The 17387-nt window shown below is 41.7% G+C and overlaps 1 protein-coding gene across 3 annotated transcripts in view; it reads left to right on the forward strand.

Annotated features, from left to right (window-relative positions):
• Positions 1–17387, forward strand: part of robo1 (roundabout, axon guidance receptor, homolog 1 (Drosophila)) — a 652577-nt gene that overhangs the window by 330784 nt on the left and 304406 nt on the right. For all 3 annotated transcript variants that reach the window (XM_045703986.1, XM_045703985.1, XM_045703987.1), the window contains one exon: positions 12019–12345. In XM_045703986.1, the coding sequence (XP_045559942.1) occupies positions 12019–12345 (327 nt within the window). The remainder of the gene's footprint in view (positions 1–12018; positions 12346–17387) is intronic.

Here is a 17387-nt window from a genome sequence, read left to right on the forward strand (position 1 = left end):
CCGCCGCGCTGTGCCTCGCTCTACCTGTATTATGTCACAGCCGTAGCTCGTATCACACTACAGCTCTACAGCCCTTCTCTGCTGGAGGTCTGGAGGGACAGGCTCAGATTCTATAACAACATGGCCAACCCTTCAACTTTAACGTCACTGTTTATGAGTTGATAGACCTTGAATGATAGTGTGAATTATGCTGGTCTACCCGTCATTACAGGTTTAAAGGGTAATGACACACACACACCTCGCTGGGTCATTAGGTTCTGAGGTGAGATTAGTTATGACCTGTTAAGGTCACTGCATTATCATATTTAGCTAGAGGCACAAACATGTCTATCATTGTCCCAATCTGGCCCAGAGGACAAACGGTAGTGACAACAGATCTACATGTGCCTGTGTTGCTTCACTGTCCCTCTGCCTCCTGTAAGGTCTCTGGGGGAGAGGGCAGGCAGGCAGGCAGGCAGGCAGGCAGGCAGGCAGGCAGGCAGGCAAGCGGCTGGCTCTCCTCTTCCTCATTCCCTGCCAAGGCAGCAGCAGTGAAAATGACAGGGGGTGAAGTGAAAGGCACATTTCCATTTGAAGTTAGGGAAGTCACTGGAGCTGAGCTTATTATACAGATACTGTAGGATCTTAATTGGATCACTATTTTCTTGCTGAGAATTTCCTGCAGTAACACGGTTAAATTATCAGTATTTCACTTTTCATGTATCCTACTTTTGTCCAGCTAATAGCCTAACCACTGATCAAGCAACATTATGGACTAAGCATTAAAATCCGGTTGCTGAAGGATTATTTTACTACGACAATACTGGTCAAATTAAGATCCTACACCTGTAGCTGCTGGGTGATACCTTTTAATTCTCTCTCTCTTTTTCTCAATTCAATTCAAAGGGCTTATTGACATGGGAAACATATGTTTACATTGCCAAAGCAAGTGAAATACATAATAAACGAAAGTGAAATAAACTATAAAAAATGAACAGTAAACGTTACATTCACAAAAGTTCCAAAGGAATAAAGATATTTCAAATGTCATATTATGTCTATATACAGTGTTGTAACGATGTGCAAATAGTTAAAGTACAAAAGGTTAAAGAAATGAACATAACATGTTTGTTCTTCGCTGGTGGACCTTTTCTTGTTGCAACAAGTCACACATCTTGCTGCTGTGATGGCACACTGTGGTATTTCACCCAGTAGATGTGGGAGATTATGAAAATGTGATTTGTTTTCAAATTCTTTTTGGGTCTAAGGGAAATCTGAGGGAAATCTGTGTCTCTAATATGGTCCTAAATTTGGCAGGAGGTTAGGAAGTGCAGCATGTCAGATTTTGAGTTGTGGGTACATGGGTTTTTAATTGTAAAACCCCATGTACCTATTGATCGGCTTGTTAAAGGACTTTTGTCTTATTCACAGAACTAGTCCCAGTGAATAGTCTCATCATGGACTTGGTTTTGACTGTCTCCATCATGGTTCCTATCAGGATCTCCTATGTTTGCATGACAGTAATCAAAGCTGTCTGTGTTTTTTCTTCATCAATCTACACACAATACCCCATAATGACAAAGCAAAAACAGGTTTTTAGACATTTTTGCAAATGTATAAAACATAAAAACGTATATAATACATTTACATAAGTATTTCAGACCCTTTACTCAGCACTTTGCTGAAACACCTTTGGCAGCGATTACAGCCTTGCGTATTCTTGGGTATGACGCTACAAGCTTGGTACACCTGTATTTGGGGAGTTTCTCCCATTCTTCTCTGCAGATCCTTTCAAGCTCTGTCTGGTTGGATGGGGATCGTCGATGCACAGCTATTTTCAGGTCTCTCCAGAGATGTTTGATTGGGTTCATGTCCAGGCTCTGGCTGGGCCACTCAAGGACATTCAGAGACTTGTCCTGAAGCCACTCCTACATTGTCTTGGCTGTGTGCTTAGGGTCATTGTCCTGTTGGAAGGTGAACCTTCGCCCCAGTCTGAGGTCCTGAGTGCTCTGGAGTAGGTTTTCATCAAGGATCTCTCTGTATTTTGCTCCGTTCATCTTTCCCTCGATCCTGACTAGTCTCCCAGTCCCTGCCACTGAAATAAAACCATGCTCCCCCTTAGGGATGGTGCCAGGTTTCTTCCAGACATGTCGCTTCAGTCTTGGTTTCATCAATATGTCAGATCAGGACAGCCAACTCTATATGATTCAATAATATGCAGCCTTTTACTTGACCATAGGAGTTACTCAGAGACTACTGGTGAGCAGAGAGTGTTTGAGGAAAGGTCTAGTAGACTGGGGCATGTTAGATCAGAAGGGGTTCAGACTGCTCTCTTCTCTGGGTGGATCTGGTAACAGTTACTGCTGGGTTTGTTGGTGTGTTGGTCATTACTAAGGGACTTTTTAAGTTAGAGAGCAGGATCATCACAGAGGATTGTAGTTTTTTTAATGACCTCCATATTGAGCCCCAACCTCCCTCAAGCTCATCTCTAGTGTGTTAAATGTGTGTATGTGCTTGTGTGTGATTAGAGTAGAGTGTGTGCCAGAGAAAGAGAGGGTTACAACAAATAGAAGAATCTAGCCTGAGGCACCAATCGATCAGATGCTAGCAGCAGAATTCCCAGCAGCCCACTGGTGAGGCTGTGGATCATATTAGTTCATCTCACATTCTATGTCAGGAGAGAGGAGAGGAGGGGAAGAATGTGAGGAGGGGGGTAAGATGAAGGGAGAGGAGAGTAGAGGAAAGAGGGTGGAAGAGAGAGGAGGAGAGAGGCGGGCGGAGGTATCCTAAAGAAAGAGTTGAATTGGCTGTTACAGTATATCAGTGGACTGCACACTCTGCTTCTCTCCTGTTTCTATCTCTTTGGCCTGTGTGTGTGTGTGTGTGTGTGTTACAGTGGAGGAGGGAGGTTAGCTCCCTGTCAGTCTGTTGAAAGCACACACCTGTAGAGGGGGCGTGGGAGTGATTCTCCCATGACTAAGTAATCCCTCACCCTCCATGGGCCCTTTCTCTTCCTGGTAAGGGGTAATGGAGCTGAAGTAACCAGGGTCAGAGACACTGTCTGTGACACACAGAGGATCGCTGGCTTTGGGAAGTAAAGTCACACACACACACACACACACACACACACACACACACACACACACACACACACACTGTGTTCACCCCTGGGGAGGGATTAGTGACGCCACCTCCCCCTCACCAAGGTGTCTGTCAAACATCTTTCCAACACTAATCTGTGTAACTGATATGTGAACAAACGTACATGCACGTTTACACAGATGCTAATGGCCTCACTCACATCTCACTTGAATGCCTTTAGTCCAAGCATGAGTATGCTTATGTTATCTTGCATTCAAATTCCCGAAAACAACTTGTTAGTAAAAACATCAGATACATTCTAAGCCTTAATGAAGAAGATTGAAAGTGAACTGCAGCCGTAAACAGCCAGGAAGCCAGGAGAGAAAAACACTGACTACTACACAGCTCTCCCCAACATTTTGGCCAATCTAAATGGTTAATAGTGCACCCTCAAACCCCTGGCTTCAGACGGATCTAAATTAAGCAGGAAATAAATCAATGGGGGAAGGGAGAGCAGGCAGACAGACTGCAGAGCTCTTCAAAGGCCTGTTTAATAAAACATACTGGCATGCCTGTGTTCTCTGGTGAAGGGCTGTGGTGGGTGTTGGGCGGCGGCAGAGTCTTGGATGTATAGCCTAGCGAGGGGTGTTAGCGTACCACTTACCCCTGATTATGTGCTGTCTGACCAAAGGGCTGGGCCACGCTAGCCTGGTTAGCCACACTGTCCTGGTTAGCATGCAGGCTGCAGCATCAAAGGGCTGCGATGGGAGCAGCTTACTAATGGTGGTTAATTAGGAGTGGCTCAGACAGAAAGATGCAACGGGCTTAAACATCTGAGACGGACGCTTACATGTTTTTCTGTGGGCTTTATAAAATGTGAGATGGAGGAATAGATGAGCTTTTTGCTCTGGGTGTTTCTCTCTCTCTTCTCTCTGTATCTCTCTGTAACACCCACACACAGACATGCAGTAAAAACTCCCTGAGCATCTCTTCAGAAGTGAAACTCCCTTATTACAGTAATACCCACTCATCAGTAAGAAACCAGTGTAGGAATTAGAGAACAACCGATATATTGGGCCAATATTGGCCTTTTCAAATCTATCAGCTATCGACTCTTCAGCTCTGCCGATAGACCCTCTACATAGCAAAACTGCAGCAGTAGCAAGCTAGTTCATTCTCAAACAGAAAGGTGCAGGTATTGAGGAATTTATGAATTGACACAGTGTCCAAAATCAAACTCCTGTTGCAAATATTAGTTTATTGAATTCACTAATAATAAGGCTCATGTTGACCTGCCCGGACATGCATGCAATAAATAAGATAGCTAGTTAGCAGATTGCTATGTGAACTGTTAGCAAAGATTATGATAACTAACCTTTTCATCTGTGGGGGTTTGTTATTACGCCGATAAATGACATTATCCATCCGGTAATTTGTGTGTCCAGACCTTCTCAAATAGTACTTAAGTACCCTGGCCTATATCATGTCCTTTCATACAAGCGTGACATGCTGAAGTGATGCTTCTATGCAAATGTTGTTGATTGGTAGGCTAATATAAGTCCCAAATGGAAGTCGAACATGTTGTTTGTCATCTGTAGCACCGTAGACTCCACTGATCAGCCAAAAAAAACTCAATAACTCAATGCATGCACACACTCCTACTGAATATGCATTAACCTGTATTGTGAATAGGGCTATGCCATCTTCATTTGTCCAGTTCAGGAAGAGATATACCATTCAAACAACATTATTACCATTATGTTGGTGTATAGTTAGATTATGGAAAAAAAGTCACATTTATTGTTGGATTTTAAAATGTATGCATTAATGCATAAACGGCTGTCTCTGGGAAATTCTGTCATCGGAATTTTCAAATGTAATGGTATTGAATATCGGCATAAAGTATCGGCCATCGGCCTCCTTGACTCCCAAAAATCGGCATAGGCATCGACCCTAACAAATCCATTTTGGCCGTTCTCTAGTAGGAATTACTTTCACAACACTGTTATAAGGATATTGCGTCACCTTACTGCCTTATCATACAGACTTCACTACCACCATTTCCTCCTCCACTGTGGACAACCAATATTCCACACAAACATGAACAGTAAAGACACAGTTCAAGCAACATAGCACCATAATAAAGTCTGCAGTAAGGGAGTGATAATGAGTGAATGGGGTATAGTGAGTGTACTCTGTATTTTGGGGTAGTGGGTTAATGATGTTCCGTTGGCTCCTCTCCCTGTTTGAGTAGTAGTGATTCATATTGACCCGGCGTCGCCTGCCTCCAATTCTGCTGACTGCCCTCTAATCATGGCCCACCGCAGGAAGATGCTCTCTCAGCACCATGTTTTAGGGGGAATGGGGGGATGAATGGGGGATGGGTCTAGAAGAGAGGGCACAAATGAGGCAGTGTGGCAAGTCCACGGGATGCTGGGTAAATTAATTGTGGCCCTGTACCGCCAATTAGTCCCAGCTCCCTTTAATTGGTGCTGAATGGGTTCCAAAGGCCTATGTGGAGAGATACGGGGTGCAGGGTTAGAGACACACACACAGATGTGCCATCTTCTATCCCTCAGGCATTAACGACACCATGCTCATTTGCATTTAAAGCAGGTCTGATAGCCACAGCTCACTGGTCTCAGAGCAGCAGTAAAGACCTGACATGTCATTAGCGTTTACAGCCACTGGCTGCCATGTTGCTGCCTTTGTGTTGCCTCATGTATTAGCTTCTAGTGGGTTCTACTGGGTCTCTACTGATGTGGTCCTGTGTGGCTCAGTCTGTAGAGCATGGTGCGTGCAACACGTTGGATTGTGGGTTCAGTTCCCACTGCTGCCATCCATTCACTTTGATAAAAGCATCTGCTAAATGCATGTTGATTGACACAAAGCTGTAAGGTGTGTCTGTTCTTGCTCTTCTTATCTCTCCCCCTCTCATTTCTGCCTCATGTCTTTGATGTGGGAAATGACAGGGGTATATAGCTGGAGCATTGCGTTGCTCAGCAGGAGACATTACTGTATGTAATGAAAGGTTTTAAAGGAGATGTTACTGTATGTAATGAAAGGTTTTAACCTGTTGGGGATCTTATCCCGATATCGGGATTCATTGTCAAGAGACCACGGCGGGAAATTCAAAAACTGCAAGAATCTAATCATTTCAATTTCTCAAACAATCAACTATTTCTCACAATTTGAAAGATAAACATCTCCTAAATCCAACCACATTGTCCGATTTCAAAGAGGCTTTACGGCGAAAGCATAAAGTTAGGTTATGTTAGGAGAGTACATTGAAAATAGCTGTGTGTAATGTTTTGTCAATTCAAAGACAGGCGTCACCATAAGCGGATAACCAGCTAGAATTATGCACCAACCTTTGACAATCTTCCTCAGATGACACTCCTAAGACATTATGTTACACAATACATGCATTTTTTGTTCCATCAAGTTCATATTTATATCCAAAAACAGCATTTTACCGAAGCGGTGAAAATCTGATTTTTTTTTCTCCCAAATGCTTCCGGTGAACAACGTTACAAATCACAAAATTACTATTCGATAACATTGGTAAATTATATTATTGTCATTCAAATATTCATAGTTTAACATTTCGTAAATGCTACTGCAATGCCAGATTTCAAAATAACTTTACTGGGAAATCACAATTTGCAATAAACCGGGTGCTATGCTAAGAACAATAGGCTAGGCTATACAGGTTAGCACCATCTGTAACCATGTAATATCAAAATTACTATTGTCAATATTCCCTTACCTTTGATTATCTTCATCCATTGGCACTTCCAGAAATCCCAGGTCCACTACAAATGTGGTTTCTTTTGACAAAGTTCATAATTGATGTCCAAATAACTCCAAGTTGTTCCATGTTGTTAGCGCTTCGGTAGGCTACTAAAAAGTAGCGCGGGGGAGTCACGGCGAAAAGTAAAAAAAATAATCTATTTACATTGTTCAAACATGTCAAACGTTGTTTAGCATCAATCTTTAGAGCCATTTTTAACGTGAAACATCAGTAATGTTTCAACCCGACCTCTCCTGTGTCTTGAAAAACGTCTTTGAAAAATGTATCGCATCACATGATTGCGCAGGTGCAGCCAATAATGAAGTGACGACATCCCAGGGAGGTCAACTTCTCTTCCTTGCCATCCGGTCTCTGTTCATCATAGACGCTTCAAACAACTTTATAAAGATCGTTGACATCTAGTGGAAGCCGTAGGAGTTGCGAAATGAATCCTTTCTCACTATGGTATCTATAAAACAATGACACTAAATAGTACAGTCACAAAATTAAAAATTTTTTTATCTATTTTTCACAGGTTTTTGCCTGCAATATGAGTTTTGTTATACTTACAGACACCATTCAAACTGTTTTAGAAAATTCAGAGTGTTTTCTATCCGAATGTGTTAATAATATGCATATCCTAGCTTCTGAGTTGGTGTAGGAGGCAGTTAAAAATGGGCACATATTTTTTTCAAAATTTCTCAATACTGCCCCCGAGCCCCAACAGGAGATGTTACTGTATGTAATGAAAGGTTTTAAAGGAGATGTTACTGTATGTAATTAAAGGTTTTAAAGGAGATGTTACTGTATGTAATGAAAGGTTTTAAAGGAGATGTTACTGTATGTAATGAAAGGTTTTAAAGGAGATGTTACTGTATGTAATGAAAGGTTTTAAAGGAGATGTTACTGTATGTAATGAAAGGTTTTAAAGGAGATGTTACTGTATGTAATGAAAGGTTTTAAAGGAGATTTTACTGTATGTAATGAAAGGTTTTAAAGGAGATGTTACTGTATGTAATGAAAGGTTTTAAAGGAGATGTTACTGTATGTAATGAAAGGTTTTAAAGGAGATGTTACTGTATGTAATGAAAGGTTTTAAAGGAGATGTTACTGTAGCATTGCTCAGCTCTAAAGGACAAGTTACTGTAGCATTGCTCAGTTCTAAAGGACAAGTTACTGTAGCATTGCTCAGTTCTAAAGGACAAGTTACTGTAGCATTGCTCAGTTCTAAAGGACAAGTTACTGTAGCATTGCTCAGCTCTAAAGGACAAGTTACTGTAGCATTGCTCAGTTCTAAAGGACAAGTTACTGTAGCATTGCTCAGTTCTAAAGGACAAGTTACTGTAGCATTGCTCAGTTCTAAAGGACAAGTTACTGTAGCATTGCTCAGTTCTAAAGGACAAGTTACTGTAGCATTGCTCAGTTCTAAAGGACAAGTTACTGTAGCATTGCTCAGTTCTAAAGGACAAGTTACTGTAGCATTGCTCAACTCTAAAGGACAAGTTACTGTAGCATTGCTCAGTTCTAAAGGACAAGTTACTGTAGCATTGCTCAGCTCTTAAGAACAAGTTACTGTAGCATTGCTCAGCTCTTAAGGACAAGTTACTGTAGCATTGCTCAGCTCTTAAGAACAAGTTACTGTAGCATTGCTCAGCTCTTAAGAACAAGTTACTGTAGCATTTCTCAGCTCTTAAGAACAAGTTACTGTAGCATTGCTCAGCTCTTAAGTTACTGTATTATGTAATGACAGTGTGACATCACTCTGAGACTGGTTGTTGAACTGCTCTCTGCTGCTCTGCGTGTCATCAGCACCTGCCTAGGATTACTTACTTACATAACCTGCTACCGTTTCTCTCTGTTCCTATGCATCACAATTGATTTATTGTCATGTCATCTTCAGAGTTACACATACACATACAGATGATGTAATAGTGGTGGAAAAAAGTTCTGAATTGTCATACTTGAGTAAAAGTAAATCAAATTTGATTTGATTTGTCACGTGTGCCGAATACAAAAGGTGTAGACCTTACTGTGAAATGCTGAATACAACAGGTGTAGAGCTTATTGTGAAATGCTGAATACAACAGGTGTAGAGCTTACTGTGAAATGCTGAATACAATAGGTGTAGAGCTTACTGTGAAATGCTGAATACAACAGGTGTAGAGCTTACTGTGAAATGCTGAATACCACAGGTGTTGAGCTTATTGTGAAATGCTGAACACCACAGGTGTAGAGCTTATTGTGAAATGCTGAATACAACAGGTGTAGAGCTTACTGTGAAATGCTGAATACAACAGGTGTAGAGCTTACTGTGAAATGCTGAATACAACAGCTGTAGAGCTTGTTGTGAAATGCTGAATACAACAGCTGTAGAGCTTACTGTGAAATGCTGAATACAACAGCTGTAGAGCTTGTTGTGAAATGCTGAATACAACAGCTGTAGAGCTTACTGTGAAATGCTGAATACAACAGCTGTAGAGCTTGTTGTGAAATGCTGAATACAACAGCTGTAGAGCTTACTGTGAAATGCTGAATACCACAGCTGTAAAGCTTATTGTGAAATGCTGAATACAACAGGTGTAGAGCTTATTGTGAAATGCTGAATACCACAGCTGTAGAGCTTATTGTGAAATGCTGAATACAACAGGTGTAGAGCTTATTGTGAAATGCTGAATACAACAGGTGTAGAGCTTATTGTGAAATGCTGAATACCACAGCTGTAGAGCTTACTGTGAAATGCTGAATACAACAGGTGTAGAGCTTACTGTGAAATGCTGAATACAACAGGTGTAGAGCTTACTGTGAAATGCTGAATACAACAGCTGTAGAGCTTATTGTGAAATGCTGAATACAACAGGTGTAGAGCTTATTGTGAAATGCTGAATACCACAGCTGTAGAGCTTATTGTGAAATGCTGAATACAACAGGTGTAGAGCTTATTGTGCAATGCTGAATACAACAGGTGTAGAGCTTACTGTGAAATGCTTACTTACAAGCCCTTAACCAACAATGCAGTTTTAAGAAAAATAAGAGTTAACAACATATTTACTAAATAAACCAAAGTTTTAAAAAAGTACAGTGAGGGAAAAAAGTATTTGATCCCCTGCTGATTTTGTACGTTTGCCCACTGACAAAGAAATGATCAGTCTATAATTTTAATGGTAGGTTTATTTGAACAGTGAGAGACAGAATAACAACAAAAAAATCCTGAAAAACGCATGTCAAAAATGTTATAAATGGATTTGCATTTTAATGAGGGAAATAAGTATTTGACCCCCTCTCAATCAGAAAGATTTCTGGCTCCCAGGTGTCTTTTATACAGGTAACGAGCTGAGATTAGGAGCACCCTCTTAAAGGGAGTGCTCCTAATCTCAGTTTGTTACCTGTGTAAAAGACACCTGTCCACAGAAGCAATCAATCAATCAGATTCCAAACTCTCCACCATGGCCAAGACCAAAGAGCTCTCCATGGATGTCATGGACAAGATTGTAGACCTACACAAGGCTGGAATGGGCTACAAGACCATCGCCAAGCAGCGATGGGTCGTGGATAGGTATTCCAGCATGACAATGACCCAAAATACATGGCCAAGGCAACAAAGGAGTGGCTCAAGAAGAAGCACATTAAGGTCCTGGAATGGCCTAGCCAGTCTCCAGACCTTAATCCCATAGAAAATCTGTGGCGTAGCTGAAGGTTCGAGTTGCCAAACGTCAGCCTCGAAACCTTAATGACTTGGAGAAGATCTGCAAAGAGGAGTGGGACAAAATCCCTCCTGAGATGTGTGCAAACCTGGTGGCCAACTACAAGAAACGTCTGACCTCTGTGATTGCCAACAAGGGTTTTGCCACCAAGTACTAAGTCATGTTTTGCAGAGGGGTCAAATACTTATTTCCCTCATTAAAATGCAAATCCATTTATAACATTTTTGACATGCGTTTTTCTGGATTTTCTTGTTGTTATTCTGTCTCTCACTGTTCAAATAAACATACCATTAAAATTATAGACTGATCATTTATTTTTCAGTGGGCAAACGTTCAAAATCAGCAGGGGATCAAATATGTTTTTTCCCTCACAGTAACACAATAAAATAACACTAACTTAGGCTATATACAGGTGTAACTGGTACAGAGTCAATGTGCGGGGCTACAGGTTAGTTGATGTAATTGATGTAATATGTACATGTAGGTAGAGGTAAAGAGACTATGTATAGATAATAAACAGAGAGTAGCAGCAGCGTAAAAAATGGGGGTCAATGCAAATTATCCAGGTAGCCCTTTGATGAACTGTTCAGGAGTCTTATGGCTTGGGGGTAAAAACTGTTAAGGAACCTTTTGGTCCTAGACTTGGCGCTCCGGTACTGCTTGCCGTGCGGCAGCAGAGTGAAAAGTCTATTACTAGGGTGGCTGGAGTCTTTGACACATTTTAGGGCCTTCCTCTGACACCGCCTGGTATAGAGGACCTGGATGGCAGGAAGCTTGGCCCCAGTGATGTACTGGGCCGTACACACTACCCCCTGTAGTGCCTTGCAGTCGGATACCGAGCAGTTGCCATACCAGGCGGTGATGCAGCCAGTCAGTCAGTCAAAGATCAGTCAGTCAGTCAAAGATACCTTAATTAATAGAAAATGACTCAAGTAAAAGTGAAAGTAACTTTCACTACTTTAGTAAAGGTATTTGGTTTTAAATATACTTAAGTATCAAAAGCAAATTAAATTGCTAAAATATACTTAAGTATCAAAATTAAAAATATAAGTGATTTCAAATTCCTTATATTAAGCAAACCAGGCAGCACCATTTTCCTGTTTTTCTTATTTTACTGATAGCCAGAGGCATACTCCAACTCTAAGACATAATTTACAATGATGCATGTGTGTTTAGTGAGTCTGCCAGATCAGAGGCAGTAGGGATGAACGGGGATGTTCTCTTGATAAGTGTGTGAATTAGACCATTGCACTGTCATCTTTTTCTTGAAATAAATATAAAAGTTGTCAAAAATATAAATAGTATAGAAAAGTACAGAAACCCCCAAAAACTACTCAAGTAGTACATTCAAGTATTTTTATTGAAATACTTTACAGCACTAGTTAAGGATAGGGTAAAGAGTCCTAGCTGGCCTGTTGACCCCTAAAATATAGTTTTAAAATATAGTTCCTCTTCTCTTCCCAGGATCCCGTCTGCGCCAGGAGGACTCCCCACCCCGGATCGTAGAGCACCCTTCTGACCTGATCGTGTCCAAGGGGGAGCCCGCCACCCTCAACTGCAAGGCGGAGGGGAGGCCCAGCCCTACGGTGGAGTGGTACAAGGACGGGGAGCGGGTAGAAACGGACCGGGACAACCCTCGATCTCAACGCATGCTGCTGCCCAGCGGCTCCCTCTTCTTCCTACGTATCGTCCACGGACGACGCTCCAAACCGGATGAGGGCTCCTACGTCTGTGTCGCCCGCAACTACCTGGGAGAAGCCATCAGCCACAACGCCTCGTTGGAAGTAGCATGTAAGTGCAGCTCATGTTGGGGCTTTTCTTATTTCCTCTGGGGGCCTCTGGGGCCTCTGGGCCTCTGGGTTCGGTGTGAACGGAAGAGAAGGGGGTTTAGACTGGAGCTGGGGCTGAATAGAAGACTCCAGTTTCCTACTCTATTTCCCCCTCAATGTGCTCATTGAGTTGGATAATCTCACAGGAGATGGTTCAGGATGTGTTTGGCCCATTTGCCCCAGTAGGCCTGGGGAGGCCTGGGGGAAGATTGGCCTGAGCATCCCAGGGGGGGTGCTCCTGTATAGGGCCCTTGGTAGGGGGTAAGGAGCTACAATAGGAACAAAGTGCTTTCTGTTGTCCTTCTAGCTCTGGTGTTTGTCAGGGAGATGGATCAGAGTTTTTATACACAAATCAGTTCAGTCATTGTATCTGTGTTTGGTTATCTTTTAGTAGAGAGAGTTACCTCAGTTGTTTCCTTGGTTGTAGACTAGACTAGTGGAGCTTCTCTTTATTGCCTGCTAGACGGTCTTAATGATAAACCTGCTTTGATGTGGAGGGGGCATTCCATCATTGTGAGGGTCAGTGACTACGCTGAAAGGTTTGGGACTAAAAGCTTTCAAGCAAATAGACAGTGAATAATATTCAGTACATAGAAAGAGGACGGACACCGCTGCTTGTTCATTTACCTCTTACCGTAATGATCGGTGCTCTGTGTTGACAAATTTGTCCTCAAGGCTGGTTGGTTTCTGAGGTCAGATCTTAGACATGTTATCTGTACTCTGTCTCTACTGGCTGGTCTGAGTTCAGCTCTTAGCCATGTTATCTGTACTGTGTCTCTACTGGCTGGTCTGAGGTCAGCTCTTAGACATATTATCTGTGCTGTCTGGAGAGGGAACGTTGAGAAGAGGATCTCAGATATCAACCGCTTCTCAAGCATGCCCAGGAGCTGTCACCAAGGCCCTCATTGTAATCTAATCAAAAGCGAGGGGTTCGGGGGATGGGCGGTGGTCTTTTTTAGGCTGCTGGTGACTGGCTGGGGCTGGAGGGGACGATCTGATGGTGTGTAGGGGAGTGGGGATGAGCAGGCAAGATACATTCTGTATGTCAGCTGTGGAGTTACTATACTTTCTTAGTATTTGGTTGTGGATGATGTGTATATTTATAACTCTTGATGTACCATCAGGTGTGTACTACAACAGAGCAGTAATTCAAGATAATTGAAATAGCCATAATTAAAAAGATGAATAAAAAATGATTTAATTGTTGCTTTCAAGGCCTCTGCCTTTGAAATGAGAGAGCCTGGTACCATGGGAGGACCATGGGGATATAGTAGCAGTGGGTTGGTCACAGCAGAGCGCAGCTGAAACCATACTCTGTGTGTTAGTGGTGGTGGGGACGGTGTCATGTCCTCATCTCCTCTTAGATCTGACCCAGAGTCAGGCTCTGCTGCCCCAAACTGATGACTGTTCCTCCGCTGCCTATTATTCACTCAGCCACTCACCCTGCATGGTTAGAGGCCTGCCTTCAGAAAGACTGAAGGCCTCCCAATGAATACATCAAATAGAAATGTCAAGGAAAATAAACAGAGAGTCAAACAGGGCACCAGTTTCCATAAATTGGAATGCTAAAAATATTCTCCCCAAAAGCGGACGATATAGGGTATTTATTTCAGAGGTGGGTTCTTCAAGTAGAAGAACAAGAGGCTTGGCTGGAGCAGGACGGTAGCAGGACTGGAGCGGTGCAGGCCAGAGTAGAGACCTGGCCTGGCCCTGCCCACAGCACTGGGCTGCTTATTCTGGACCAGGTTCAAAAGGACCCATAATGACAAGGTTCTGAGCTGCAACCCTCTCTCACTGTCTCACTCTGTTTCTCTGACCCCCATTCTCTACCGCTCACATTCTCTACCGCTCACACTCCCCCACATATCATGTTGTTGTCGGAGCAACCAGGATAGAAGCCTGCAGGAGAGAGGAGAGAGCAGAGAAAACTAAGCACTGAGCTTTTACAAGACCTCGTTTAAACTTCAGGACAGGGACAGAGTACCCTACGTGCCATTGACTGAGTATACAGGCCTTTAAAACACTTTATTTGGACTTTGCATTCTCGTGTTTGCTGAAAAATGTTAGCCAAATCTCAAATTTATCCTAGTTTATCCATTTGACATTTTAGCGTTTTATTCCAAGGATTTATTGGCTAATTCCATGGTGAGTTCATGAAACTCCAGAGAAGGAAGTTAACGCATTAACAGTGTTTACTCTACCAAAGCTCTCAGAGCCCTGAACGAATTTAAAAGCATTAAAAAAAAAATATTCTGTACACTGTTATTCTGACGACCTGGCTTTTACAGTTCTCCTACACTCGAGCGACTGTAAACATAATCCAAGTTTCAACAAGTCATGTTTTGCCAGGCTGGGGCGAGCTAACCCAGTTTGTTTGGTTTATCATTAATGACACACAGTACAGAGCCACAATCTCTCCATCCGACCCTCTTAATATAGACAAGGTTAATGCATTCACCATGAATCATGGTAGTCGTGTTTATTCTATACTATATTACTGTATACTATACTATACTATACTGTACTTAAACAATAAGGCACGAGGGTGTGGTATTTGGCCAATATACCAGGCCTAAGGGCTGTTCTTATGGATTGTTTTATTCTTTTTTTATATAACCTGTATTAAGGGATACAGCCCTTAGCCGTGGTATATTTGCCATATACCACAAACCCCAGAGGTGCCTTATTGCTATTATAAACTGGTTGCCAATGTAATTAGAACAGTAAAAATAAATGTTTTGTCATACCTGTGGTATACGGTCTGATATACCACGGCTTTCAGCCAATCAGCATTCAGGGCTTGAACCACCCAGTTTATAATATACTGTAATTGCCTAGTTAAATAAGGTTAAATAAAAATAAATAAACAAGTATATAATATACTATACGATACTATACTATACTATACTATGTAATACTATACTATAGTGTACTATACTATACCGTACTATACTATAATATACCACACTGTACTATACTATAATATACTGTACTATACCATACTGTACTATACCATACTATTCTATACTATAGTGTTTTATACTATAGTGTACTGTAATGTACTATACTATGCTATAGTATACTATGCTGTACTATACTATAATATACTATACTATAGTGTACTCTACTATAGTGTACTATACTATAGTGTACTATACTATATGTGATATACTATACTATTTGTGCTATACTGTATTGTACTATACTGTATTGTACTATACTACAGCGTACTATAATATACTATACTATACTATACTATAGTGTACTATACTATTATGTACTATGATATACTGTACTAAACTATATTGTATTATAATATGCCTTGCTATACTATACTATGCTGTACTATACTATAGTGTACTGTACTATACTATACTGTACTATTCTATAATGTACTATTCTATAATGCACTATACTATAGTGTACTATACTATACTGTACTATACTATACTGTACTATACTACCGTGTACTATACTGTACTCTCTATACTCACACAGGCTCAAGGTGGGATTAATTCTCTCTCTATTGATGTTTGCTTTGTATTTGTAATGGAGACGCCAAGTAATGAGACAGCTTTGTTCATGTTTAATAGCATGGAGAGCAAAGAGAGATAGAGATGTACTGTTTAACTACAGAGAGGACTGACTGACTGACTGACTGACTGACTGACTGGCTGACTGACTGACTGGCTGACTGAACCTGCTAGCAGGCTAGAGTCCTCTGACTGCACTGCAGGCCACATTAAGTAATGTACAGTATCCAGCTGCCTTTCAAAGAATTACAAAAATTCCCCACCCCAGTTTTTTATGCTTTTTTTTACTCAAAACATAGAACTCTGGGATTTTTTTAACTGCAGCTGTTAAAACAAGGATCAAAGCCAGAAACAGTTTTAGACTTAACGAAATAGAAAACAAAGGTATTCTAGAGACCGTCTTCCAAAGGGCTGACCATTATCCTCATCTCTCACGTTTTACTGTGTGTTAATGTGTCAACACTGTGTAGGTGCCAATGAAAAGGATATCTCCTTCTCCCTCTCTCTCTCTCTCTCGCTCTCTCTCTCTATCTCTCTCTCTCTCTCTCTCTCTCTCTCTCTCTTCCTCTCTCTCTCTCTCTCTCTCTCTCTCTCTCTCTCTCTCTCTCTCTCTCTCTCTCTCTCTCTCTCTCTCTCTCTTCCTCTCTCTCTCTCTCTCTCTTCCTCTCTCTTCCACTCACACACTAACACACACATGCAGTGCTGTGTACAGTTGACTATCAACCTTGGCTGTATCAAGTAGTTTCCTCTTACCATTGTACAGTACAGACTACAGAGTGCTGAGAGGCACTAAGAATAGCTTCCTGTTTGCCTGGAGGGTCGGTGGGTGAGATAGTGAAGTGAGGTAATGGACGGCACGCTGCTCCACTTGACAGAGATATAACCCTGGGGTCTGCTGTTTGTCTAGTGGCCTAGCTGGCTGGCTGACTGCACAGAGCTACTGACCACACAAGCACAGCACAGCACAGGGCTCACTGCTGGACTCATGAACACAAGGATAGACATGGCTCTCTGGAGTTCTGAGTCACTCCATTGAGAAAGAGAACGAGAGATATACAGTTGAAGTCGGAAGTTTACATACACTTAGGTTGGAGTCATTAAAACTCGTTTTTCAACCACTCCACAAATTTCTTGGCAAGTCGGTTAGGACATCTACTTTGTGCATGACACAAGTCATTTTTCCAACAATTGTTTACAGACAGATTATTTCACTTATAATTCACTGTATCACAATTCCAATGGGTCAGAAGTTTACATACACTAAGTTGACTGTGCCTTTAAACAGCTTGGAAAATTCCAGAAAATTATGTCATGGCTTTAGAAGTTTCCGATAGGCTAATTGACATCATTTGAGTCAATTGGAGGTGTACCTGTGGATGTATTTCAAGGCCTACCTTCAAACTCAGTGCCTCTTTGCTTGACATCATGGAAAAATCTAAAGAAACAGCCAAGATCTCAATATGCAGTATAA

This window comes from Salmo salar, chromosome ssa20 (genome assembly GCF_905237065.1).
Source record: "Salmo salar chromosome ssa20, Ssal_v3.1, whole genome shotgun sequence".
NCBI classification, from domain to species: domain Eukaryota; kingdom Metazoa; phylum Chordata; class Actinopteri; order Salmoniformes; family Salmonidae; genus Salmo; species Salmo salar.